The sequence below is a fragment of the Odontesthes bonariensis genome, chromosome 20, assembly GCF_027942865.1.
Source record: "Odontesthes bonariensis isolate fOdoBon6 chromosome 20, fOdoBon6.hap1, whole genome shotgun sequence".
NCBI lineage: Eukaryota > Metazoa > Chordata > Actinopteri > Atheriniformes > Atherinopsidae > Odontesthes > Odontesthes bonariensis.
Window position 1 is genome coordinate 26,036,451 of NC_134525.1, and position 25,681 is coordinate 26,062,131.

The 25,681-nt window shown below is 44.0% G+C and overlaps 1 protein-coding gene across 1 annotated transcript in view; it reads right to left on the reverse strand.

The window, feature by feature from the left end:
• Window positions 1-25,681, reverse strand: part of reck (reversion-inducing-cysteine-rich protein with kazal motifs) — a 74,762-nt gene that overhangs the window by 12,581 nt on the left and 36,500 nt on the right. Inside the window, exons 8-19 of the mRNA XM_075452297.1 lie at window positions 25,052-25,249; window positions 24,215-24,479; window positions 23,916-24,089; window positions 16,064-16,276; window positions 15,823-15,959; window positions 14,762-14,905; window positions 14,497-14,685; window positions 12,845-12,970; window positions 10,893-11,064; window positions 4,337-4,526; window positions 3,076-3,286; window positions 2,922-2,995 (exon numbers count right to left, since the gene is read on the reverse strand). Of these exons, the coding sequence (XP_075308412.1) occupies window positions 2,922-2,995; window positions 3,076-3,286; window positions 4,337-4,526; window positions 10,893-11,064; window positions 12,845-12,970; window positions 14,497-14,685; window positions 14,762-14,905; window positions 15,823-15,959; window positions 16,064-16,276; window positions 23,916-24,089; window positions 24,215-24,479; window positions 25,052-25,249 (2,093 nt within the window). The remainder of the gene's footprint in view (window positions 1-2,921; window positions 2,996-3,075; window positions 3,287-4,336; window positions 4,527-10,892; window positions 11,065-12,844; window positions 12,971-14,496; window positions 14,686-14,761; window positions 14,906-15,822; window positions 15,960-16,063; window positions 16,277-23,915; window positions 24,090-24,214; window positions 24,480-25,051; window positions 25,250-25,681) is intronic.

The window sequence follows — 25,681 nt, forward strand, 5'->3', positions numbered from 1 at the left end:
CTGGCTTGACACCTTTTTTCCACAAACTTTGTCCTTCGACACTGATGTTTGCATCTCTTGTGAATTACATTTACACCGTATAACGGTGCAGTGCTTCAGCTGTGGATATTACTGGCTGAAGAATGACACGACATCATTGATTAGCCAGCAGAGTGTTGGAGTTTTCCAAAGTGGTTTTAAGTGGTCTGAGCTGGAGCTTTAAATATACATCTCTGAGCACTTATTTGTATAGTTAATACAAATAAACAATTGATCTGAGTGTCATTAAAGTACCAGACTGATAAGAAGTGTTGGTAAGAGCGGTTAGTACTGCTCACCCGGAACAAAACGGAGCCCACATAATGCCGTCACTGAGGCTGATTTCAGACTGCATGCCGGTGTATATGCAGAAAAAGCAGGTTGTGAGTATTCATGATTTACCATCATAGACAGGTGATCTCTGCAATAAACTGCTCATGCTTCAGTAAAATTGGCTCAGCCTTAGACAAAGTTTCCACCCGCTTTGTTTCTGTTTTCCACTCTTACTGTTCAGCAGGTAACCAAAACTGCTCGCTAGTGTTTGGAGTCGTCCCCTGATGTGGCTTCCATTCTGTCTTTTTCTCATTTGGGGGCATTCGTCACAACTGTAAAGTTTTTGATCGTGACTGAAGTCAATGGAGAAAGACTAAATGAAAGGTAAATCAGGAAGGCGGTATTCCTTCCTTACAGAGTGCTGTGGTTTCTCCTAGCAGGCTGAGCTACTGTGGCCCTTTACTCCAGTAACAGTTCCTCTCTCACATCTTCTGGCTGGAGACCAAGTCAACTCTGCTTGTGTTTGGTATTAAAAAGGCTTAATGCTAAGCCTTCCTATGATGTGCTTATGCAGAGGATTACTTTCAAGTTGACTATCAGCCAAAAAGGACTTTACAGTATGATTAAGCAAATCAGAATTAAATGCGGTGGGAGTTAGCTGCTAGCATGTCAGAATTGAGCACGGGTGGGTATCAGATTGTACTACTGTTTAACGTTGGGGGGGGGCTTACATCTAAAGGGGCTCGGGAAGCATCTGAGAGGACACCAGTTATACAGCGGCTGTAAAGTGAGGGGGTTTGGACATACTGTGCAGCATTCTACTTTTCTGGTTTATCTAATTTAACTACATTTGGGTACCGAGGACCGTGGCTCCCAGCCTTTGGCTCCTCTTTTCTTCTATTATTCTATTGGCTGTCCTCATGTGTGTTGTGTTTGTTCTGTGGTAACATTAATTGCATTTCAATCTGAAGAAATAAACAGTAATGAAGTTTGCCATTTTTGCCTGTGACACTACCTGTTCTTAAAATCCATTAACACTTAAATTTGACTTTTTTTGGGATGGTTAGTATTACTAAAAAAGTAATAAAAAAATCAAATCAAATAAAAATATAATAATAAAATATAATAATAATAAAAATAATAAAATAAATAAAGTTACATTTTGATTATTACAAAGGCATCCTTGCGTCTAACAAAAGCATTGGTGGAAATCTTTAAAAAAAAAAAAAAGAAAGAAGAAAAATGAATATGTAGCTGCTTTTGGTTGGAAAAAAATAAGAAAATCAGATTTCAAACTTGTTAAGAGGCTCTGTTGCATAAAAACCAAAACGCTGCAAGAAAATCCCGAGCCGCAGCTGTCAGATGAATGTACTGCACCGCTTAGAAATTTGGTCAAGAACTACAGAACTGCAATAATTTTGGTTATTTCGAGAAAGGACAAATGGAAGACAGACATAAGACATAAGAGTCATTTTTCTTTCCGGAGCAGATCTTTTGCTGCGGTGAGGTGGCTAAACTACCATCTTCAGTGGATATATCATGAAAACCTGAATCTTGATCGTTGTCATTGACAATAAACTTTGCTGAACACTTCTGAGTTATACTGGAATACCAAATATTTACATTGTACTAAAATACCATCAGTGTTCGGGTATATTTTCACAACTTTAATCACTTTTTGTTTGCCTTCATCTTCAACATGGTATGAAAAATAGTGTTGACTGGGACACTCACAGTCCTGCTTTTACTCTCCTACAGTAAACAGTCTTCTTTTTCTCCTTGTATAAAATGCTGTTCTTCCTTTAGACCAGATTTAGTCATTTACAGTGAGGGTAATGTAGGCTTTTTGGATTTGTAGCCCCCTCAAGTGGAGAGCTCATGCAATTACAGCCTCCAGACACAGAGTACAAACCTACCATTGGTCATGTCACCACCTGCGCTCAAGTATTTAAAACATTACAACAATTTACTGGGCATGTATTGTTGTAATGTTTTAAATACTTAAGCGCAGTTTTTCTAGAGAAGATAATTGCTTTGTATATGGGATTATCGTCCATCGACTCTTTTGGGCTTTCACATGCGCGAGCCTACAACTACCCGGTGAGTTACATGCTGTTTATAAAGTTGTTTTGTAACGTCCCCATGCCAGTAATGTGAGAACCATGCATATGGTTTTGATGGTAAGGCTTGTGACTTTATTGTCGGATGGTTTATAAAGTGGTGTGACGTTTCTGCAGTGTGCAAGTTGTTGTTTTACGTGGAAGGGTTAGCGCTTGCCCCTTAGCCACCACGTATTAGCCTCGCATGACAGGGTGTGCGAACAGCGCGATCTCCACACAGGGAGCGCAGATTTGCACCTGTCTGTGTCCTACTATCAGTATTTGACAACCTCTAGCAATGGAAACGCGCTTCAAATGCCCAGGAGTTCCCCTTTAAGCTCTGGACAAAAATATAGAATAGAACCTTGAGGAATTTACACCCCACCATGTGATACTCTTCCATATACTGTAGTTCAAACATCACCACAACAATGACCTAAGACTAAGTTTTTCTGAATAACACGTGAATAAATCATGAACATTCTGAAGTGGACAGTGTGCAGTAAACACGACAACACGATTCCTTCATACCTTTGAGAAAGTGTTCATCTGCTTTTTGCTCCAGAGGATCTGCAGCATGCTGGCACATATGGGACAGCAGGCCCCTGGAAACGAGTCAGAGGTCACAGTTTAGGCAAGAGTTTCTACAACCTTTATAAATACTGTGTGGCGCTCCTCCACTCACCAGGTGGGGTGATGGGGCGACAGCCTGGTGTTGATACCGGGGGACAGGAAACCGAACTGCACGCCGGTTCAGGAGCCATGTCAGACAAAGACCCGACAGCGCGGCACGAGCCCTCGTAGTCCACGGCCACGCGGTCAGAGAAGGCTTCACACACGGTGTTGTAGGTCTCACCGTTATGGCCGCAAACTTTCTGGGGCTTCCTGCAGGCCTCCTGTGAACAGTTTTGAAATGTATGTGCATTACTCTGAGCCAAAAGCACACTCTTTTTACACACTGTGCTGTACATTCAGTTCCACATATTGCATTTTCCTCCACCAGTTTATGTACAACCGCCCCAGTGACAAAGAAAAAACGGTCATCTAAAATGAAAAGGTGTCGTGCCACTTTGATAACTCTTGCCTGAAATTTAAGTGTAGTACAGATAGCATCTCCTAAAGTAGCATCCATGTGGATTCTGGTTCATTATAACCAGATGAGCAGTGTTACTCGCTTTACTCGTTAGTGGTTTTAATGTTGTGGCTGTGATCAGTATCTGTAGACCTACTTCTACTACTACTTCTTTATTTATAAAGCACTTTAAAACAACAGTAGCTGCGACAAAGTGCTGTACAGACAAAAATCAATAAACATGCAAACTATGGAAAAGACAACAGAAACAATAAAACACGATAAGCAAAAGTCTCAACATGCGTTAAAAGCCAAAGAATAAAAATGTGTCTCAAGATGAGTTTTAAAAGTGGACAATAAAGGGGCACTTCTGATATGTAACGGCAAATCGTTCCATAGTTTGGGAGCTCTGTCTCCTCTAAGCTTTAGTTTAAACCTCGGTACCTCCAGGAGCAGCTGATCAGCTGACCTGAGGCAACGAGCGGGAGAATATGGGTGAAGCAGCTCAGAGAGGTAAGATGGGGCAAGACCATGTAAACTTTAAAAACAAATAAAAAGAATCTTAAAATGAACCCTAAAATGCACGGGCAGGCAGTGGAGAGAAGCTAGGATAGGGGTGATGTGCTCCCTCTTCCCGACTGATGGTAATATCAATGATGAACTACTGACACAAGACAGTTTGTTTTGGACAAGCTCAGACTACCAGTTGACAAAATCCCGATGATTATTGGTCTGTCTATTTTCTGAAGAAAATTAGCCTCTGGGTTGGCTGGAGCACAGAAAAAGGTTGGAACTCTGCTCAGCAATCAGTCGTTGTTAAGATGAAGAAGGCAGTCTCTGAGCCCGGCTGCCTGCACTCTCCCGTGGTACCTACCTGACATTGTCCCGTGTAAGCCAGCGTCTTCCCAGCCTGCTGCAGGTGGCACAGGCTGGGGTGAGTTAGGCCATCGGCATCACAGACCGGCTCCAAGCTGTTCCTGTCGCAGCCTGCCGGCCGGCCGACGCACTTGTGCTGGGGACAGTCTGACGAGTTGCTCAGACACACACGATGCCTCGGGATGCACCTGAACACATACACAGATCAAACATTTTTATGCATTCCATTCGTATGCATATGTATACTCAAGTAGACCAAGTGGGAAAAACAAATCCAGCTTCGCGCTTTGTGTTTAACCAATGAGCTTTGTGTTCACATACCTACAGTAACACCTCATCCTGACTGAAAGCGAGCGAGCGAAACTGACGCGATGCGACCACGAAATTTCGCGAGGGTGTCCTGATATGCAGCGTGACGATTTTGTCGGGAGTGATTCTATTGGTTCAGAAAGTACTCACTTGAAACACCGAGTTCTCTGGCTCCCTTCGGTTCAGATCTTTGTGGTACTTGTGTTTGGGGTCACAAACCACTGGGTGCTGTTCCACGGTAAAGATCAGCTTCTCCTCGTCCATTATTCCCTGAGTGCTGCTGACCTGTTGCTAACTAGCTTGTCAACAGGAAGCAGCGTGTTCATTTCAACCAATAAGAAAGGGACGCCGCCGCGAAATGTCGTCCCAATAGAGACAGCGCGGGCGATTTTATAAGGGGTCGGCGTGATCGCTGGAAGGAGCGACATCGCTCGCGGTATGTCAGGACAGGCTGATTGGAAAGTACGCATTCTGATCACTTTTTATCGCTCGCTCGCTAGCGTTCAGTCAGGGTGAGGTGGAAGACAGACAAAGAAATACTGCAATAAGAGAGCAAAGCAACCGCAGCAAACTTCCTCCTTTCAAACTTCCTCACAAAAAGCTGCTGTGTCACCATTATAACCACCAGGTCTCCAGACCAATCAGGTATTGAGCACATCTGAGTTGGCTGGCCCACTTGCTGCATCTTTATGCTCAGAGTTAAGGAAAGGACTTTAAAATAATGTTCCAATACCTCCACTTATTAGAGTTAGTCTTAAGCCTTTGAACAGAAAGCCAAGAGAGTTTACAGAGAAGTGTGTGTGTGTGTGTGTGTCTGTGTGTGTGTGTGTGTGTGTGTGTTTTAAAGAGGCAAATGTTTTCCAGAGTAAATCACTGAGTGGAAAAATGAACAAAATGGGTGTTGGATCTGATTCATCAGTCCATCGGCCTCGGGTCTGAAGAAGACGAGGTGGACGAGCCTTTCGTGCAGCGGCTCTCCAACAATGGACAGACAATGGACCTGCATGAAGTTTGTTGAAGGGCAGCTGCAAAGCTGGGCATTGAGGGGCCTGAAGCTCTGCAGCTGGAGACCACCCTGTCCTGCTATGAGGGTACGAGGCTCCCGAAAGCAAAATCTTCTACCAGTCAGCTTCTACCCGTCTTCCCGGAGTGCCTGGAGGTAGCGACTCCTGGAGTTACCCCCTCTCCACCGAAAAAAACCCATCCAGTGAGAGTCAGCATTGGACTGGGCCGATATGGAGGGAACAGGTTCCTGTCAAACCTCTTCTGGCATTTCACCTCAACCCGACACAGAAGTCCACTATGACTTCATCAGGTCCCAACGAGACGCTGGTGAGATCCAGGCCTCCAGAGGAGCCATTGCCCTGATGGTCACTGACGAGGGAGCCAGGTGGCTGAATTTATCCAGACTCTCAAAAAGAGAAGACTCGAAACCCGAAAGGTTTATTCGGCCCAGCCGTGGCCACGATGCAGAAACGCTGTGAGGAGAACAAGAGAGAAGGTACAGCACTACAGCTGTGCCTGTTCAGAAAGGTGCCGCCTCCTCCCCCCACTGCACCACATCAAACGTTTGCCCAAGCAATGCCTGCTCCAGCCTAACCCATCCCCAAACGTCGAGGGCGCCAGGAAGAAGAGATTAAGAAATGTTCTGTTCCTCTCTGAGTTGATGAGGACACTTTTCAGGCACCCCGAAAGAGGTGCAGAGGTCGCGCCGGCACCCACGGATCGCAGTCGTATCAAGAGGAGGAAGGTTGGATCTGCAAAGAGCAGTCCTAAGAGCACACACACGAGTGCCAAAAAACACAGTTTCCCTAACTCCAAACTTGCTCAAGTTTTTCTCAGGTGCGCAACCAGGCTCTGAACCGAGAGCCCCGAGTCTGTTTAAACTTTTTTTTTTTTTTTAAAAGTGTCGTGGAACAGTGTTCGAGGCAAGCTTGTCATAAAAGTGGCGGACGGACGGGACAGGGCTGAGTGGCTGCGTATGAGGCCACACGGGGGTGCCATGACCTCACCAGGCCGCCCCTCTTACTGCAACGAGCACGGAGAACGCTGCGGCCGCTAAGCTCACCGTGCGACTGAAGATAGAAGGCCATCTCAGGCTCCTATATATTCTATATATATCCTCCCCGGATCAAGTGGCATGGAATACACAAACGAAACCAACGAAACCGGTAGGATCTTGTAATACTTTCCTTCTGAAGTTGCAACAAAGACGTGACTATCTCTCTATCCAAACCGTAAATCATGCGAAAATCCTCTGGAATCCTCGCGTCAAGCCGACGGGACTTTTGGGAGGGCATCTGAATGTGCGGAGTATAATATCCAAGACTGATGAACTTTATAAACTCTTGTCAGATTCGAATTTGGATTTTTTTAGGACTATCCGAAACCTGGTTAACGCCTAACTCACCAGGCTCTGTTTATGCCGTGCCAGGATATAACATTTATAGACAAGACAGACAAACTGGAAGAGGCGGTGGCCTACTTCTATACATTAAGGACTGCTTTCGAAGCACTCGATATGAGTTGACAGTAAACTTTGAATGCATCGCTGTATCTGTCTCATTGTCAGAAAACATGTCGTTTATAATTTTATGTCTATATCGACCACCGTCATCGAGTAATTCTTTTTATGATGAATTTAAATCACTTGTATCAAACCTTGAACACACTGGAAAGGAATTTATGATACTTGGTGATTTCAATATTAACTGGTCTAGCAAATCAGACAGGAGAAAGCTTAAAGAGATCACCGGCAAACACAATCTCTCCCAGATGGTTAATGGGCCGACTCGAATTACACGGTGTTCTAATAAACAGATTGATCTGATATTTTGTAATCGACCAGAGAGAATCACAACATCATATAACTTCATCACTGGTATTTCAGACCACAATCTCGTGCTGGTGTGTCGAAAACTAACAAAGAAAAGGTTTTTCTACAAACATGAAAATAAAAAGACTTCATACAGAATACCAAAGAAGGATATGCAACTGTTTGAGGAACAATTAAAACTGTTAGATTGGTGTGATTTTAAACATGATGACAGGCCTCTAAATGATAAGTGCACACTCTTCTTAAGCATTATTGGAGGTGTGAAAGATAAATTCATGAAGAAATGTACACATGGGCGTAAAGAATCTAATTTACCATGGTTAAATGAAGAGTTATGGAGCCTAATGAGGAAAAGGGATCATGCACTTAATACTGCCCTAACAAGTAAATTGGACAGTGATTACAGGACATTTAAAGGTCTGAGGAATAAAGTAATAAGCATGCTCCGTAAATCTAAAGTAAACTATTTTATTGGCCTTATTAAGCAGGCAAGAGGTAATGGCCAAAAAATATGGAAACACCTAAATACAATGTCAAGGAAAGAAACAAAAGGAAACCACCTAGTAGAGTTAAACATCAATGGCAATATCTCAAGAGATGACAGTGAAATTGCACTGGCTTTTAACACCTTTTTTAAGGAGTCTGTTGAACAATTAGCAACAACTTTTGGTCATCGGAATGTACTTATCTCCCCACCTAACTACGAACACCCAGTTTTTAATCTCCAAGAAATAAATGAAGAAGAGATAAATAAAATTGTAATTAATCTTAAAGGGTCTAAGGCTCAAGACATATATGGTTTTGACTCCTCCATGTTTAAGAATAATGCACATGCACTCTGCAAACCCATTACACACCTGGTAAATATGTCCATCAATCAGTGTCTGTTTCCTGATGTATGGAAAAAAGCTGTGACTATACCTATTTTTTAAAGCCGGGGAGACTACTGACGTGGCAAACTACAGGCCTATAAGTATACTCCCTATCATCTCCAAGGTGGTTGAGAGGGTTGTCACACAACAACTCATCAACCATCTTAGTCTGTGCCACGTTCCACTGCATGCAATGCAATTTGGGTTCAGGGCAAATCACTCCACAGATACTACTCTTTGCTACTTTGTGGAAGAATTGAAATCTAAGCTAGATAAGGGTGGGGTAGTTGCAGCAATTTTCCTGGATTTGAAAAAAGCCTTTGACACTGTAAACCATAATGTTTTAGTTTCTAAACTGTCATCACATAACATCTCTGCTGACACGATTAAATGGTTTACATCATACCTATCAAGAAGGAAGAATTGCACCAGAATAAATGATGTACTCTCCACTGAAAATACCTGTTCGATAGGGATGCCCCAGGGCTCTATCCTGGGCCCTCTATTGTTCAGTATATATATATAAATGATCTCCCCTTAGTGTGTCCTGATGTTAACATTAAAATGTATGCTGATGACACAGTGTTATATGCACATGCAAAATCTAAACAGCAAGCAGCATACAAACTGAATGGAGCATTGAGTAAAATAGCTGACTGGCTAGATTACTCTTGTCTGACACTGAATACATCAAAAACTGTTTGTATGTACTTCTCTTCACGTAAAAACAAGAGTCAAGAGCCAGACATATTTGTTAAAGGTGAAAGGCTCAATGTAGTAGATGATTTTAAATATTTAGGGGTCATTGTTGACTCTCATTTAACTTTTAAAAAACATATTAAAACGGTAAATGGTCGAGTGAAAAGGAATCTCTTAAATTTTAAGGTAATTAGGAATCAGATGACAACAGAGGCAGCTAAACTTTATTTTCATGCTATGATTTTAACGCATATCTCATATTGCTTAACCACCTGGTCTCAAGCAAATACAACTGCCATGTCACTGATCTACAAATCTTACAAACAGACACTGAAAATCCTGGACAAAAAATCCAAAACTTACCATCACTGTAGTATCATACAGAAGTATGGTTTATTTAGTCTAGACTATTTGATTTCTTTTTCAAACTGCTGTCTATTTTTTTAAATTATAAATGATCTCGCTCCCCCTCCCCTTAACCAATTTGTGAGTCTGTGCAGACCCACAACTAATACAATAGCTTCAAGAGCATCATCTAGAGGGGACTGCATAAGTGGGTTCAGAAAATCCACTTTTGGACAAAGTGCCTTCTCAGTAAAAACATCAGGGCTGTGTAATAGCATCCCTGTTAGTATCAGGGAAAGCACCACACTTAGTACTTTTAAATCAGGTCTTAAGAAGTGGCTAAAAGCAGGGCAGCACTGTGGACATTTTTAGATATTGATTTTGTGTATTTGTGTTTACTTTATCATATATCATGTTTTTGTTTCGTTTATTTTTAAATTGCGTTTGCCTATATGTCATGCAATATACTGTAGGCCTATTCTGCACATAGTCTCACCCAATATTGTGTTTTGTTGTTATATTTTTGTATTATTATTAATTTTAATCTTTTTTTTTTTTTTTTTTTTTTTTTTTTTAACTTAACATCAATTTCTGTCCAGGGACTACAGATGAAAATTAGCCTTGTGGCTATAATCTGGCTCAATTGTATGTTGTGCACTGTTCCTGTTAAATAAACATTAAACTAAACTGTAGTAGGAGGAAGTCCCTCTTCTAAGGAGCAGACGCTACTCCTGTCTGCCAGTCAGGACCGGCGTGACGTAAAGGAGCTTCTTGGGACAGCGCACAGGGGCGTGTCCCATAGTGAGATACCTCACTTTCAGAGAACCGGAGTTCATTTCTGAACCTAAAGTTCTTCCAGCAGCTTGTTATGGGTGCCAATGCCAAAGGCAGGGCACACATATCACCATTGTGTTGGGCTCTTATTTTCCCGTTGTTACCTATGCCAGTTGGACTTTCTACTTGTTGTTTCATGGACAGTCCGTGTCTGGCCCAAGTCTTGGATTTTGGAACTCTACCTGTTTCTCCTCACCCTGTCAGCCATCAAACCTGTAACCGGTTTTGGTTACTTATTGCGCTTTAGAGTAATGTCTCAGCGATTGAACTCTGTCCTTCCAGTAGACCTGTTTCAAATTTAAGTTTGACACAGGACACTTTTTCTAGATGAAACACAGGTCATCTGTATTCTTTTAGATTTTAATTCCTGTCTGACTACAAAAAAAAGCTCCAAAGCAGAAGAGCGTATGGTTGGAATGCGGGGAGGCCGAGGAGCGGAGGCTGGGGGAGATGAAGATCTGTCACTGAAACGGAATCACGAGGCCTGCTCAGCAGAACCAGATGCACCTAAAACAACAACCTGGTCGTCAGTCAAAAAGAAGTGGTGGGAAATAAAGGGAGAGAGGAGAAAGGGACAGATCTCGATAATTCATCCTTTATGTTAATAAATTCCTGCTCTGCGTCAGCATCTGCCGCCCTGATTGTTTTTCTGAACATACCTCTGGTTTCTCGGGCAGGTCTTGTTTGCGCAGGGGTTGCTGAGGTGGCACTGGCCGAAGACGTATTGATTGTCTTTGAATCCCATGCAGCGTGCCACGCAGCCACTGGGATAGGTCCGGCCGTTGGAGGCACACACTGGGATGAAGTGATCCGGACAGTTACAGGGAGGACCTGAGGGGGGGCAGGGGGAGACATGGAGGGGGTAAAAGGTTTGAAAGTGGGAAGGATGCACTTCTTTATTGGCCTGGGCGAAGGGATCACAGAGAACTGTGAACACTGATGTGCAGTCTAACTCGTACGTACTACAGTATGCAAGCAGGTGCATGAATATGGGTCAATAAATACATTTGACTTCATCAATGAGAAGATCAGCTGGCTGGTCAAGTCCATCCAGTAGGTTGCTCGCCTCAGTGTAACAGTGTTCAGACATGCTAATGACCAGTAACCAGTGTTGCTCATCTTACTTTAAAAAAGTAATTAGTTACAGTTAAAAACTACTTCTCCCAAAAAGTAATTGAGTTAGTAACTCAGTTACCTCATTGTAAGAGTAATTAGTTACTCAGCAAAGTAACTGTGACATTATTTTTCATGTTCTATACGCTATTACGTTCTGTAACATCTTTAACATCAAAGATGTTTATATTAACTGATCGAAGAATAAAAACACTATATACAGTATTGTAGAACATTTGATATTTATTTAAACTCAATAGATTGCAGCCTGCCATGTTAGCATGTGTTAATGTGAGGTGCTTCATAATATTCGAGTTGCTCGAGGCAGACGTGGATAAAGTCTTTTTTCCTGTGCGTAGCGCGTATGTTACATACACATTCTTGCCTTTAATTTCAATGAGCGAGAAGTAGTGCCGGTACTTCCAGTTTGAGAACGCTATCTTTGAATTTCCCTGGCTCTTTGCCATTGTCGCTGTCTTGTTGTGTTTGGCAGTCAGAGTATGCAGCGAGATAGCTTGAGCAGGGCATGATCCGGCCACCCAGCCAATCATCATTTGCAATGTGGTCATCATCCCCACCCCTGCACTCTCCAGGCAGCTGATGTGTGGCCAAAACCTTACACCTTGGGCTTCATTCAACCAAATTGTAGTAACGCGCCACTGCACATTCTCAGTAACGGCAACGGCGTTGCAATGATGGGAAAAGTAATTCATTAGATTACTCGTTACTGAAAAAAAATAATGCCGTTAGTAACGCCGTTATACTCTAACGCCGTTATTTCCAACACTGCCAGTAACTGATGCAGTTAGTGAGTAAGTCTTCTCATTTCACATTGCTTGTCGTCGCTCACAAGTTGTGACGTATCATTTGGCAAATAAGTAGCTGGCTTTGACAATGATGTTATTTTTCACTTAAGTTTTGATTTTTTTTACTTTTTCCTGTCCCTGTTTAACACACTGTAGGTCTGCTTGTCTTGGACGTCGTCTGGAAAGCAGACCAGACCGTACACGTTGGTTAAAACAGAACATCAGCACTCATAGTAACTTGATAAGCTTTTTAAAATGAATATAACAAGGACCGCAGCACAGAAGAAGAAGAAGAAGAAGTCTCGGTCCATTTTTCTAATGTCTGGTGGTTAGAATGGAAGACCAGAAGTACTGGCTACAGGGGCATTAGACGATAGCTGTTGAGTTCTCAGATTGTATTGAGAAAAAAAACCTAAAGAGCAGCTCAGTCAGACAACACTTCAGTTTGCCTTTTGGTTTCAGCAATGCTCCTTCTTCATCATTTCTTCATGTTTTGACATACTTTCGATGCTGATTTGTCGTTTCTGGCATGGATACCACAGTTAAGTCATTTCTTTATGATCTATATGAGATGAGGACACACACATACAACTAATGTAGCAATGAAATATTCTCTATTTGACAGCCTTACAGTTGGGAAATCTTTTCTGTGGTTATTTCTAATGGCCAAACAATCAGAGAGAGAGACAGACCAGAGAAGTGCCGATGGTCATCATCGGAGAAGCCGGCGGCGGCGGAGCATTTTCTGGTCGAGCAGATTGTTTCACCAGCGAAGCAGGAACAGGTGTGGCAGTCAGTCCTGAAGGATGTGCCGTGATCTGATGGTAACACACAGCAAGGGAGACTGGTTTAGTTATTCAAATTTCAACACAAACAATTCTGATGTATCTGAGGGCTTTTGTTGGATGCACGAGAGAAAAGAAGCTCAATATCTAATAAAAGGGCGAATTTTTAAACCTCTATCGGGACTATGAAGATGTTTTTCTATCAGTGAGTCTTCATTTGTGATGGAGGAGTGCAGTAATACGCTATGAGGCCCCCCCCCCCCACAAAAAAAAAAAAAACGAAAGAAACCCCGCTGCGCACACGGGCCAGCCCCTGCCCGGCCCGAATCTCACTTGAAAACTTGAGAGCCCTGCGGATAATTTTAATTTTTTAATTCAGTTAATAGAGGTGAAGGTCTGAAGCCCCCGGCATCACCACTTTGAGTCTCTGCCCTCTTCTTTGCCTTCACGTATCTGTCCCGTAGCTTCTTCCACACATTCTTACAGAACTCTCCCTCTTTCCCCAAAGTTCTGCCAATCTCTGTCCACCAGTTTTGGGAGTTTAAGCGGTCCCTGTGCTGTTTCACTGCAATTTCGTACAGGTGCTGTACAAACGCACCTCCTGACTGAGCCTGGTCTCACATTGGTCCATCCGGTTTGTCATTCTCGGCGCAGCCAAGTTACAAAAATCGACTGGTGCACGACTTTTCTCGGCTTTTCTTTTCAAGGCAAGCGCCATGCCTGAAACGTCACTTTGACGTCACGGTCCGCCATCGCCGTGACAGACGCGTCAACTGTAACTCCGGCTTAAGGTGCTTATGACGGATGGAACACGGGCCACTGTCCACCCTGTGCAGATCAAGCAGGTCGAGGAGTTCAAGTACCTCGATTCATTGGTCCAAGAAATGAAAGTGGCATCGACTGCAGAGATCCACAGCAGAATTGGGAAGGCAGCCACAGTATTTGCCTCCCTAATATGGTGCTTGTGGAAAAAGTCCAACATTTCCATGAAGAATCGTATTCGTCTCTACCAAATGTTTATTTCACTCATCCCCCTGTATGGATCAGAAACATGGACCATACTCAAACAGGGTCTGAACAGGCTTGAGGTGTTCCAAATGTCTCACTATTTCAAATCTTCAATTAAACTGTCCGCGAACGGTGTCGACAGCGAGCATACATCAACACACAACTCCAACAGATAAGATTACGTCGTCAGATTTATGTCTGCTGAATGAATGCGGATTGGCTACCGCGTCAGCTGAGCTTTGGTGACAATGATCCACCTGTTGGAGAATACGACCTACTGCACCCAAGAAAAGAAGGGTAAAAGAAATTGAGGTGGACCTGAAGGCCCGCTGACTCGATTCAGACAGTCAAATATCACTGCCCGCAACACGTGGGCATCGAAGTCATGGAAGAAACTTGGCAACAAGCGGCACCCACAGCAACGTGTTGGCTGCGAGGTCGACCTCCTCCACTAATCCTCAGCTACGGACTGAAGATCTTGTTAGAAACAACAACTTTTGTTTTTGTGACTCTCACCTGTAGATCTGAATTGAAAGAAAAAGGTGTCTTACTCTTCCTCTGCCCTTCCACGATGCAGGCCTTGTTGGTGTCCACACAGGGCATCTCAATGCAGTTCTCCAGGCGCCCACTGTGGCCACAGCTGCATACTTCATAGCAACCAGAAGGACCAGCGCGAGTTGGCACTTGAATGCGCGAGTCCTGCTGCACCAGAAAGTCCGAGGCCTCGCCCAGTTTGCAGCCTGAAAGTACACACACGGATCTGAGACTCTGAAGTGAATATTGTAAAGCCGCTGAACAAGCAGTAGCCGGTCCTACCTGGCACGCAGAGATATGGCTGGCAGTTGAATTTATCGAGGCAGCCCTTTCTGTTGACCTGGCATAGGTGGTTGCTGGGACACGGGTTGGGGTTACACGGATGGATGACCTCCTCAATAATGGCGTTACCAAGGGGACTGGGCACTGAGTGTGTTTCAGGTGAGAAGGAAAAATGATTTTGTGCTCCATTACAAAAACCAAACAAACACTAACATAAGCTAACATCTGGCCTTTGGGAAAATGTTTAATCGCCTTTCAGTCCCGCATCAAGTAACTCTGCGGGTATTTATTGGCTCCAGTCGCCATGTCATCAAAGGGAAAACAGAGAATTCTGGTAATGTGTCTTGTGTCAATGCGATAACTAAAGTCAAAGGATGAAACTCAACTTTCACTCATATACTAGAAACTTTTGACTTTTGAGTTCCCTTTCCTTTTGTGCCCATGTCACAGATATAGTGACCAAGCCTAGCTTACTGAGACAAATTGAGACTTATTGGAATAGCACTAGTTTCTCAAGCCTAAAGTCACAATCATGAATCAAATTTTTTTGTCCACAAGCTGTTAAATAAATCACTACAGTAAAAAGACTTTTGCTAAATAATGATGGCTCTGTGAAAAATGGATCATTTCATCCTCTGGGGACCATCGACGTGATGAGAGTCCATCCAGAATTTGAGCTGTTTCTTTACAGAATGAAATAGTGGATTAAATAAAACAGTCCTGTTGCACTTCCTCCTGAAATGCAGATAAAATCAGTTAGACTCCAGCTGGTCACACCGCCAAACCTTTGGATCAGGGCTGCAAAATACTGGGACATCCTGATATTGTACATTGCATTCCTTCTGTAAATGCAGTAAAACAGTTACAGTAAATGTTGACATGACTAGATTTATTACTAAAAATCAGCTTCTGTGATTCCCCACCCTCTAGTGGCCATGAGTTGTCAGAATGTTCCTCAAAGCCCTCACTGGACGGCGGTCGAGTAAAGAATAGTTTCTTCTGAACACTGGGGCACAAATTTCAATAGTCCTTGAGGAGTATGCACAGTACACGTAACTCACTGAGGTATGTGCTAAGGGGGATGCAGCGTTCAGGGTCATCGATAGGCAACAGCAGCTCACAGATCCTCTCAGGAGTTTGTCCTTCATGAAAACGTTTCCTGTCTCCGCACTGGGTCAGGATGTCCACACAGTCAGACCTGAGCACAGGTAAGAGGAAGTGGGAGAACAAATCTGTAAATACTGTAATAATACATGCAAAGGGAACTCTTTAGGAAGCAGGTGATGTGGGTCGTGGACCTACTTGCAGATGACGCTGCCTCTGGACTTGCTGTGGCAGGGTTTGATCTGCAGGGAACAGGCCACAGCCTTCCACATGTCTGGCAGACACTTCCTTATGTCCAGCACGGGGATGTTCCTGAACGGCATCTTGATGGTCCCATTGGACCACAGCTTAATGTCATTCATGGCACCCTGGTCTGACTGAACGTTACAGCTGCGGAACAACTCTGTAGGCCTGTACACACACACGCACACATATTGGAATAAGTTATGGCGAAGGGATGGTTGATTTGAGATTAGACAGTAAGCAGTACACAAAAAAAGAAGCAATACGTGTTCCCCTGTGGAAAAAAGCGATTTATTTTCCCTCTTTGATGTCTGATTGGTGGGTTAGGTCTCAAGTGAGTCAGCTAATTGTTGGTTTACAAATAAGAAAGGCTCTGGGGAGAAGTTCTGGGTGTGGCTCCATCATTCCATTTGCACTTGATGAGTGGCTTCTTTGTTTGTCTTGTGGTAAATGTGTGTAATCCCGGATCTTTAACTTTCGTCAACCCCGCAGTGGTAAACAGTGGTTTTCCTCCTCAACCGCGACTAAATGTGGCAATCAGGTGATACTTGTTAGGAAAAACTCACTAAGATACTTTGCTGTGTTCAGGGCCGTGACGGAGGATGCCAGTTTAATCGGTCTGAGTCCCAGAGGTTTAGCAGAAGAGAACTCAGAGGGAGAAAAGGGGATAACTCATGCATCTCATCTTCTTCCTCTCACTGTGTCAGCAGCCTGTTTAGATTTATTCACACCAAGATATGGTAATGGTAATGTAATTTGTTTTATAATCCGGTGAATACCACATCCACTTTTAATGATGGGAAGATTCCAGCTGCACAACGGACCTGGTTTTCGGTTATATTTTGGCAGGTCAGTCCAGCACTGGACTCTTCTACTTGGAAGCCGAGCTGTTGTAATCGATGTGGTGGGTGTAGCAGCAGCTAGAAAAATGCACAGCCTTCTCTGAAAAAGACCTAATCTGCATGGGAGCACCAGTCGCTCTAAAACCTTTCTACATCCGTCAGCATCGACGGTGCCTTTCCAAATCTGCAAGTTCCCAGTTTCATAGGCACTAATGCACCCCCGTGCCATCTGATATGCAGGCTTTAGAACTGAGCGTGATAACAAGCCCGGTGGCCCCTCTCATCTTTTCCACTTTGCCTCGGCCCATTTTAAAAGAGCTTTGCTCCAGGGAAGACAGCAGCATTTCTGATTCATGTTGATATGTAGCTTCCACGTTGCGTGATGGAGCTTAAACCTGCTTTTACAGTATGTATTTGCAGATGGCACACTGACCTCCTGTGGTCACAGACAGCGTTGTGCCGATGGATGGAGACTAAACCTGCAAAGTATTATTTGCAGTGACTTGCAATACAAGGTCAGCACATTGTAACACCACTTTAGCAAAGAGCACAGCTTGTAAAAACTTTCTGCTTTGTAGGGATTCATTTTGAGACCACGGCTGCTTATTAGTGGAAATTGCCTGACCTTTCCTAGTGATAAATGTGAACAAGCCGTAGGGAGAAGCCAAAAGGTCTGAGACCTTATTAAAACCATCCAGAGGGAGCTCAGAGTAGAGCCGCTGCTGCTCCACATCGAGGTGGTTTAAGCATCTGAATAGGATGCCTCCCTTTTTTTGGGAACCGCCGAGAGGGAGGAGGGACAGACACAGAACACGCTGCAGAGGTTATATATCCCTTCTGGTCTGGGAAAGTTCTCCCCGGAGGAGCTGAAGATAGCAGCTGGGTAGAGGGAAGTCTGGGTTTCCCTCTTGGACCTGTTGTCTCCATGACCTGTTTGTCTGATAACCGAATGTATAACGCTCCTTGATAAAACTTAAATCTCTTAGAATGCTTTCATTCCGCCAAACTATAAAAGAAAAGTAACGTTTCATCTTGCCTTTTAAGATTCAAGTCATTTTCCGCCAACTCACCTCCACAACTCTAAAGAAGCTGCTGTACTGAGTAGTGATGGGATACTCGATTCCTTTTACTGACTCGAGTTTGTAGGAGTCACTCACTAAGTGAATCGGGTTTTTGAGTCACTTGAGTCACTTGAATCAATCACCCAGAGTGTGCGCCACGGAATGTACAAACAAGTTCCAAACCACGTCCCAAATCATTGTGAAAAAGGCTAAAAATCAAGAAGTTTCCAAGGCAAAACATTTATTAGGGACCGAGCAGTGAAACTGCAAGGACCCTATTGTATCTGTACTGTTTCTTATTATTCCGCCGTCTTCCTATTCTTTGCAAAAGGTGCTCGAAAACTCTTGAAATTTTGCCAGCACCACCTGCCAGTCGACGACATGAAAGAATCTAAACTTTATATTTTTGGGAGTCACTCATTGACTCTGTGGCGCCCCCGACGATGCTTAAAAATGGTCCCCACATTGGGCTTAGTTTCACGTGTGACGACAAAATTCGGTACACTCATTCATCATGCCCAGACGCACAAAAAAGTCTAGCTGTCATGGTCCCACGTCCACAGGAAGGCGGCCATTTTGGTTGGAAAGTGCGTTTTGGTACCATTTTTGCCCGATTCCACGCCTTGCATATGATCGAACTTGTCCTACAGATTTAATGCTACAGACTTCAAACTTGGCCAGGTTACTCTTAAGAAATGGGTGGGGAAAATCATTGGGCAACTTTTTCAAAACTCAAAGGGCGTGGCGACGCCTCAAAGTTTGATGACTCGCCATCACTCGCCACAAAAAATGAAGTCGCTTATAACTCCCACATACATTATCCAATCTGCCCCAAACTTCATACGTTCAATGCTGGACCCAGCCTGAACGCGTACATATTATCATAGTGACATCCTCCTATAGCGCCACCTGCTGGTAGTTGGAAACGTCTTTTTTTTCCCACACCTCGCATTTAATCGAACTCCTCCTACAGATTTAATGCTACAAGCTTCAAACTCTGCCAGGTTACTCTTAAGACATGGGGGAAAAAAAAATCATGGAGAAACTTTTTCCAACCTCAAAGGGCGTGGCCAGGCGGTGAAAATCGTGTGATGGCGTTTGTGGTTTGAAAGAAAGCCTTATCATCATCGCAAGGTCATGAAACTTGCCACACACGTCCACCCTGACGACCTTGTATGTATGTATCGTGTATCGTGTGTGGGCGGAGCACAATGGCTCAGTGGCGCCCCCTAGAAATTTTCAAAAACCCCTCCGCATTGGGGTTATTATGTGCTCGTACGTACGCAGAGGGTATCGTGCGTGTGGGCAGAGCTGCGCGACTACGACGTCCAGCGCGTCCAGCGCATGACCCAACGTTCGCACATCTCGGCCCCGCATACAGCTGCTTGCAGCTTTCTAGTTTTTCTTTCTTTCTCTCTAAATAAATTCAAATAACCCAGATAGCCAATAAATTAACATTCAGTGTGAAACAGTGCAAAAATATAATAAAATGTATGAAACTGTGCACAAATAGAACATTTAAATACCCTAAACAATAGTGTAAAATTTATTAATATTCTAACATTCAACACTGCACCATTAGAATAAAATAATTATTTACAGAATGAACGATATAATATAATATATGAGTAATTGAATTCCAATTGGTTTGAATTGGACTTTATTATCTAAGTGCCTTGAGATGACATTTGTTGTATTTGGCGCTATATAAATAAAATGAATTGAATGAATTGAATTGAATTGAATGAACTCCCGCTTCCTTCAAAATAAAGCCGGGAGGGAGAGGGAGCGAGTGAGTCCTGAATCATGAGTCCTGAATCATGAGTCCTGAATCATGAGTCCTGAATCATGAGTCCTGAACTGTGCAGAACAGCGAGTTGGCGAGTTTCTCGGGTAAAGGCCGGCGCACACCTTTACGATTCATGTACGATTTTGTCGGCCCGATGACTTCGCATGGGAATCGTTAAGGTGTGCGGTAGCAGCCGACAAACGATTTTGTCGTTTCGGTCATGTGATAACATTCTGTCAAAAAACTCGTAGGTTCGCAAGTGTGTGCGGTGGACGTGTGAGCGTGTAAAATACGGTCCGAATTGTTATGCCGATCACCCGACAAACGATGCAACGATGACATCGTAAAGGTGTGCGCCGGCCTTAAGGAAGGGGCTCTACGAGCTGGGAGGGAGAGCTGGAGCAGAGCCGTTGCTTCAGCCACGGAGCTAATACAGCAATTAGCTTTATACATTTATGTAATTGCAGTTGTGTGGCATGTCTCCTCTTTACAGCTAGCAGTAGCAGCAGCAGAGTCAGTGAACGAGTTAATGACTCGTAACTCCAGAGTCAGTAAAAAGAATCTCCAGTTTTGAACGATTGACTCACAAATCGCACATCACTTGTACTGAGTAAAAAAAAAAGTCAATAAAAAACAGAATATCATGGTTTGCAAATGTCCTGAGCCAATATTTGATTCACAATAGAAATTCACCTTGAATTTGATGGCAGCAACTCATGTCAAAAAAAGTTGGAAAGATTCAGATCAGATGGAGACACTCTATGTGAAAGGGACGTTATGTGAAAGCGCCCTGAGGCGCCGCTGCATTAAAGACAGGCATCATTGTGTCCTAGAAATCACTGAATGGGCTCAGTCTGTGTGTACCTTGTACAGTCAACGTAAAAGGCATCTAAACCAATGCTTTCCAACAACTGTGACTTTGTGAAAGAGACTATCCCAAAAGAATCACTACATCATTCTGTAATCTGACCACGTGTTGGAACGCAAAAAAAGATTTTCCGGTTTGGAAGAGACTCCATTCCTACATCTGATTGCATCGAGGTCAGAAAGAGACAGAGAGGACAGACTCCTTGGTGAAAAAGATCAAGGAGGCAGAGGTATGCAGTCAGCATGAGGGAGTAATAACAGGCTCACGTTATGTCCCTGCCTTCCTGTGAGGCCACCGGAAAAAGGGTAGGAACCTTGTGGCTGCATTTTGTGTTGCACAAAATATTTCACTCCATCAAATCTTATAGTACGTACAATTTATCTATTTGAGGGAAACTTTTGTGATAAATACTTGATGGCGCCCTGATGCACCACGACATTGGTCCCTGGGTTGATTAACATTTATCATTTGGGTCAACCGGAACCAAAGGGGTTGTCTGAAGACCCCATTTTGAGGGATCCTCTGAGGTAACTAGGCACTCGGTTGGAAAACGGCGAGGGTCATTTATAGCCAGAAAGCTAGGAGCACAAAGAGCAACTTAACAGTCATTTTCATGGAAGCATACTTCATCCCTACAGCACAGATGGACAAAACCTTACTTTTCTAACTGTTTTACTCCAGGTGAGAGGCAGTGTTTGCTGTAGACAGGTCGCCATTCTAAACATTAGTGACTCGATACAATAATAATTTAATGATTATGTCAGTAGGAGAAGGGCTTTCAGGGTTTGGCACGGTGGCTTTTGGGGATTTTTCCAAAATTCAAGTCTCACAAGCTTTAGCGTGTCTCACACCTAGACATGCAGTGAGGAGCCCCACGCCCCCTCACCCGGAAACACCACCTCCGGGCCAGCGTTTGTCTTTCTCGCTGCTCCCGGCAAAACACAGTTCACCGTTTGAACCCCTCAGGGGGGGGAGAGAGCCATCTGAGACTCCCCCCCGCAGTCCATTAGAGAAACCCAAACATCTCTGCGTGAGCAGTTTGGGGAACTTCACGCCCAACAAGGCCTCAGACTGCCATCGTGACCTAAAAGCACCATTCGTCACATTGATTTCTTTCAGGGCAGAAAAGTGAAGAAAAGCAGAAAATTCGCCACAGATTCAAACTCCTAAAAACCTCAGCGTCTGTTATTGTGATGTTGAGTTTGGGAGGGCTTCTATTTGATCTTCATCTGTTACTTGAGACTCCAAATCCGTAATCTGATTGTGTGTCATTTTCTTGGGGGAATTTGAAAGAACGCCGCTCTTTGATTTTCCTTGAACATGCTCAGAGATTGATCTTGCTCTTGCGTCTTATTCAGAGAAGATGTTGAGTGCAAAACAAAGAACTGCTTACGCAGGTAACTGGATTCCAATTCGGAACTTGTTTAATAAATCTCAAACCAGTTTAGAATGATGTTACCTATCTTAGGATTTCCCCTCAGATAACGGCTTTAGTTGGGAGCAGCCGACAAAAACCTGAAAAGACGACTTTTTGGGAAATTCGATCATGATGCCAGAAGAAACTGAAAGTGAAGCCAGCTGGAATTTCAATTCGGTTCAATTCAATTCAACTCAGTTTATTTATATAGCGCCATATCTCAAGGCACTTCAATGATACAGTCCAATTCAAGCCAATTCGAGTCCAATTCGTTGTAATCATAGTTAATCAAATTCAAAATGAGTCCAATTCTTACATACAAAGCCAATTAAAAACAATTTCCTAGCTAAGGAAAACAACAGATTGCACCGAAACTTCTCTTCGGTCCAATCCCCCGTCCCGAGCGTGCATTTCTTGATAAACACGAAGAGAAGATTGAGATTGTGGGAAAGTGAATGACGCGGACTGCAGCAGTATGACTTGGGATGACAATAGAAAGGTATTAGCTAGCTTTTTTACATGGATAAAACTCATTTTTTCTTTCATCTCAAATTTCCACATGGGACAGGTACAACTAAGGTGGCCACAGACCTTTACCCCAACCTGCTCTGCACTGATAGTTGCAAACCAGAGGATGTGGTGGAAATACCAAAAGGACTGCCGCGGCTGATTGAGGTACAATTAACTTCACCATCTCGACGAGGCGACTACAGTAGTTCAACTGATCAGAGTTTTACAGACGATTCTGGACTTGGTGGCTATTCTAAGACCCCAAAACACATATCAATACTGCATGCTGTTGATCTGAACGCTCCTCTGCACAAACTGCAGAGAGTACCACGATTGTGAAGATGCTTGTGTGATCATGTTCATTTAAAACACGGGCACTTCCTATAAACAACACGATTAGTTCAGTTACTTGCTGATTAACATGGAAGAGTAAGAAAAAAAAAATCACTTCAAAAGAATGGAGAACGGGTGACACACAGCATACATATGAATCTCCAGTTTAGGAGAGGGATTGGCACATATAATTACAAATGGTTTGGAAAATGCAAACAAAAAACAAAAAAACAAACAGCGGTTCTTACGCGTAATTTGACTCCTTTTAGTCCAGACCTTAACCCCACTCAAACTCTTTAAGATGCGCTGGAGCAGACTTCGTGCACATCCCAGCATCAATACTAAATCTTGCCCAAAATGTGTACATTTTGCACAGATATAAGCTTAGTGAAAAGAAGCCCGACGGCAAACGTGTGCCCTGAAAGGTAAAGGTTCTCCACAAAAACAGCAGTGTGTGACTTTTTTTTTTTTTTTTGGCCAAGCAGTGCAAATGGAACTTGAAAGGCAGGCCACTCTCATAAGCCTGGTTTCCACTTTGCAGTCCGGTACGGGTCGAGTCGGAACGGTTCGCTTATTTCAGTGTTTCCATTACCACGAACACTTCCACTATCGCGTACCGGTCCCATGGAACCCATTACCATTTTCGTAACCCTTCTGCTTGGGGTGCCTAGCACACAGGACCGGTTCCAGGCTGTGCAGCGGGAGCTCGATGGCGCTGTGCGAAACCAAAATGTTTTCCAGCTGATTGCTGCAAAAATGTCAGAGTGGTTTCAACCGGACCGCTAACCAGTGTCGCATTAAGCTGAAGAAGCTGTTATTTGCTATTTACGCTTCAGCACGCACTCCGCCCACCCCAGAGGGTCCCCTTTGTACAGTGGGAACGCAAAGCTGACCCCAAAGTGACCCGACCCGTACTGACAGTGGAAACGAGGCTATAGATAACCAACCTGCCATGGGTTAAACCTCGGTGAGGCGCAGGAGTCTGACCTGTTGTTGAAGTTGGTGCAGTAGGTGAGGTCCTTGCAGCCCAGCTGGCAGGGCTCTCTGACATCAGCCAGGCAGTTGATGAGCTCTGTCTCCACTGGGTTGTACTCACAGGGCTGATCAAAGTCCTGCCACGTCTGGCTCCCCCAGTGAGTGCTGATCTCCTGACACATGTCCCTGTCACCACACAGAGCAGAGACTGCGTTATGCTCAGGTAGAACACACACGCTTCCTCTCCATTTGTAATTTGCACAGTCTCTACGGTTCTGGCTGATATCATGCATCTGAACGCGGCGCAGTACCTGCATAGCGAGGTGTTGGCCTTGGAGCAGCAGTGAAGCTTGGCACAGTCCATCTTGACGGGATGAGGGGTCTCGTCCTCAGGTGGGGAAGGAGGGTGAGCGCTGCCCAGAAAACACTGCCACATGGGGTCCTGAGGGAGGGGCTGGGAGCCACACTCTCTGATCAGACCATCCATGATCTCGTGCTCTGTAGTCATGGTGCGGAGGATTCGTCGACAGGCAACCTGGCAATGGGTGGCCTCTGCCCGGTCACAGCAGTACAAACCTGGAGGTGAAGGTCACATCAACTCATCGGTGCTGGAAAGTTTGTTTGTCGTGATCAATGTGGTCACTTTGATATGAAAGGACAGAACATTTCCTCATCATCCATCTTAAAACTAGAAGTGCTTCTTAGATTGTATCAGCAGCTCATCGTTTTAGATGAATATAGTTCCAAATATATGACAACTTGCATTTGATGTTCAAGAAGAAGCTTAGATCCATCGTGCTGTCTGTTAGTGAAGTGGTCAAAAAGATGTAAAACCAGTGAAAGAGTAGAGTTTCCTCCCAACACTTAAAAACTTAATCCTTCATGAAAGGGTCCTTACAAATGTGGCTGTCGTAAGCATTTCAATATCAATCAATGATCAAATCAAATCATTGCGCGTAAAAGCAACAAGATCAAACATCTGTCCAGCAAACAGGAAGTATTCATGTCAGTTTGAGTGATTTTTACAGAGAGATTATTACGTGCTGTTCCTTTAATAACAGGGGAAACGATGTGCCTGCTCGTTGACTGTTACGGTCAGCAGCGGTGTTCTACCGTGTGTGTGGAGTGGAAGGTGCAGGTGGACGTACTGTCTATCGGGCTGCGGGGGGGGTAGGACATAGTGAAGTTGTTGACACAGTCGACCACCTTATGGCTGTGACTTTGGCAGTAGTCTTTGACCGCCTTGATCTGGGACTCAGCGGGGGTCGAGTCTGTCCTGAAGATGGCCTCGCAGTACTCCCTGCAGGTGGTGTGACGCCCTGCAAAGCTGCAGCATGACGAACCCACTGGGGGCACACACACACACACATACACACACACACACACACACACACACACACACAAGAGAGACAAACAGATTTGTGAGTAATCAGCTATGGTTAAAAGTGAGAAGACATATTAAAGTGAGAGTGTGTGGGAAATAAAAGGCCCTCTATCAGTATACAGGTAATAATATTTAATTCTTCATGACTGGCCCGTTATGACAGAGTGCTCTGCTGCTTTATGAATTTTGGGATAGTTTATTGATGACTCAGGCCCAATCCCAGTTTCTCCCCGAGGCCAAATCCATCAATTTTGCAGGAATAAGGTGCCATGATAAGAAATCCCCGAGTGAAAAATGAAGTGTAGGGCACAGGAGAGGTAGTGGATGGGACCCAAGCAAAGCTGTGATGACAGCATTCCAGGTAAAGTCACTTTGCCCTGCGGTGTGTGAACGC